This window comes from Sinocyclocheilus grahami, unplaced genomic scaffold, assembly GCF_001515645.1.
Source record: "Sinocyclocheilus grahami isolate Dianchi unplaced genomic scaffold, SAMN03320097.WGS_v1.1 scaffold25006.1, whole genome shotgun sequence".
In the NCBI taxonomy this organism is placed as follows: Eukaryota; Metazoa; Chordata; class Actinopteri; order Cypriniformes; family Cyprinidae; genus Sinocyclocheilus; species Sinocyclocheilus grahami.
Genome location: NW_015519675.1, coordinates 1 through 2,749, shown reverse-complemented (window position 1 = coordinate 2,749; position 2,749 = coordinate 1). Strand labels below are relative to the sequence as shown.

General features: G+C 31.5%; 1 protein-coding gene across 1 annotated transcript; it reads left to right on the top strand.

The window, feature by feature from the left end:
• Positions 1-332: 332 nt before the first annotated feature.
• LOC107580119 (uncharacterized) lies at positions 333-1,702 on the top strand. Its single transcript, XM_016265864.1, has 5 exons — positions 333-357; positions 519-842; positions 1,056-1,184; positions 1,361-1,479; positions 1,605-1,702. The coding sequence occupies exons 1-5, from the start codon at positions 333-335 to the stop codon at positions 1,695-1,697; spliced, it is 690 nt and encodes a 229-aa protein (XP_016121350.1). The 3' UTR covers positions 1,698-1,702.
• The last annotated feature ends 1,047 nt before the right edge of the window (positions 1,703-2,749 follow it).

Genomic DNA, 2,749 nt, shown 5'->3' with positions numbered 1-2,749 from the left:
TAAAATAAACAAATGAAATATTTACATGTATTAAATATTTACAGTGTTACTATAATTGGGGGGGACATTTGGACCCCATAACATAGGGAATACCGGGTACACACGTGCAGACAAAATAAACATGCTCAACTTGTTAAATAAAGTGATGATGAGGGTGCTTTAGGACTAGGTGTTGGGCATTAGGTGTTGAAAAAAGTTTGTACAGTGTGGTCAGCAAACTTGACTTCCTCTGACTGATGTGGCAGAAGTTTTTTTCTGTTTTTGCTTCAGAGTTGCAGCACACTTCAGCTTCAGCGTTGTGCGGAGGAAACAACGTTATTCACAGCAACAAGATGAAGATCATTCAGCTTCAGCTCTGTGAGTTTATTACATGTTAATTATATATTTACACATTTATACATACTTTGTAAACTTATAAAAATAAAAACTGTTATGATTCAAAGTGGTTTTAAAAGAGTGATCATAATTATGATGTCTGTTTTTATTTTATTATTATAATTATTATTTTTATCTTACAGATGTTTTAATCTGTTGTCAGTATGCAGTTTCAGATCTACTAACTGATTTGGGATCAAATGTGAGCATAAACTGTGATCTTGATGAAAATGAGGTTTATTGGATTTTACTGAAAACAGCAGATCCTCCGACAGTCATTCTACGATCTTTATCAACCACAACATCACCCTTTTACTTCAATAAAACATTCAGAAATAAATATTCAGTGCAGTTTAAACATCGTCTGGTTATTAATAATGTGACTGCTGATGAATTAGGAGTTTATTACTGTATGAACACAGAAACACCTCCAAAACTCAGCAACAGCACCAGAATATACTTCACCGGTGAGTTCATTTACTTCATCAGTGATCAAGACATATTGATGATAATAACTACTTAAATTATTGTCTCAATTTTGTAAATACTTATGAATAACATAATTATATCCATATAGTATCTCCAATATACTATCAATATTTTCAGTTTCACAAAATCACAGCCGTTGTACCAATAGTAACAACTGTTACTTTTACAGACTATGGACTCTTTCTTTACAGAATCAGCTCAATTAACTGAGTGTCACAATCATACAGTGGCTGTGTATACTGAGCAGAATCAAACACAATGGCAGATTATCATCATCATATCTGCTCTGATGAACGGACTTCTGCTCATTGCACTGATCGGTGAGTTAATTTCTGCCATCTGTAAAAACATTGATATGATGTGGTTCTAAAAGTTCTTAATTTTAACTATTTCATTTCTATTTTTCCATTTATGGGACTTTATAATAAAAAAAAAAATAATAATAATACAACATTTAGTAAATACTGAATCTGACTAAATCACTGTTCCTTTTTAGGAGTAGTAAAAGTTTTTGTTGTTGGAAAAAGAAGGTCTGCAGAGCAATCACAACAACTCAACACTGATCGACAGCAGATGCAAGCTACACAACAGCATCAGGACCCAAACCAATTACAGGTAAATTATGTGAAACCACAATCATAACTTTTAAATGTTTAACTGTATTTCTGTAAGTGAGGATTCTTGCTGACCAGTATATAATTCATTCAAATGCTAAATGTGTTCTTTCATTGCTCTTTCAGTACGCCGAGGTGGACTTTTCCAAGATACGTAGAAATATTCGGTCCAGCCAAATCAACAGCACCTATGCTGCTCTACAGCTGCCAAAATCATAAAGACGTGCATGACTGCTCTTATGCTACTTTCTTGATGTTCATGTAAATGTCTAACCACAAACTGGTAGACTGAATTAACCTCCAAGATAACAGTCAGCCTAACATTCTAACATCAGACGTTTTCAAACTGGGTCTGTAGAAATATTTTTTTAAATATAGTGCTTTTTCTTTTTTATTAATACATTTCAAATGTTTAATTTGATTGAATGTGATCAAATTGTATAATATTACTGCTTCATTCTGCCTTCTAAAGATGAAAAAAGGTCTAGAAGGTTGAAAATCACACATTTTTTAATGTATTGAAAGCTATAGTTTTATATTTCTCTTTAGGTTTATATAGTACATCTAAAATCATTCTAATAATGTGCAGGAAAAAACACAACTTCTTGATAGAAAATAAATATCCAATTTTTAATTAATGTTTTGTTTTTATTTAAAATATTCTTATTTTTTCACAGTTTAAATGTTGTATAAACGTCAGAATGTTAGGCTATACATGAAAATATATAGCTGCCTTTATATTAAAGGGAATCATCATATTTGGGAGTCTGTGGCATCAAACATATGAAACCCCTGCTTCAGATTAAATATGTGTCCCCTGGAGCACAAAACCAATCATAAGTAGCAGGGGTATATTTATAGCCAACATTACATTGTATTGACCAATTTTTCTTTTATGCCAAAACTCATTAGGATATTAAGTAAAAATCATGTTCCATAAAAATATTTTGATAAAGATAAAGATAAATTTGCTACCGTAAATATATCAAAACCTAATTTTTGATTAGTAATCTGCATTGCTAAGAACTTTATTTGGACAACTTTAAAGGCGATTTTCTCAGTATTTATTTTTTTATTTTTTTACTTTTTGCACCCTCAGCTTCCAGATTGTTCTATCCTAACAAACTATACATCAATGGAACACTTATTTATTCAGCTTTCAGAAGATGTATAAATCTCAATTAAAAAAAATTGACCCTAATGACTGGTTTTGTGGTCCAGGGTCCGATATGTGTGTTTAAGAATGTTTTTGGTTACTAGTTGGTCAAATG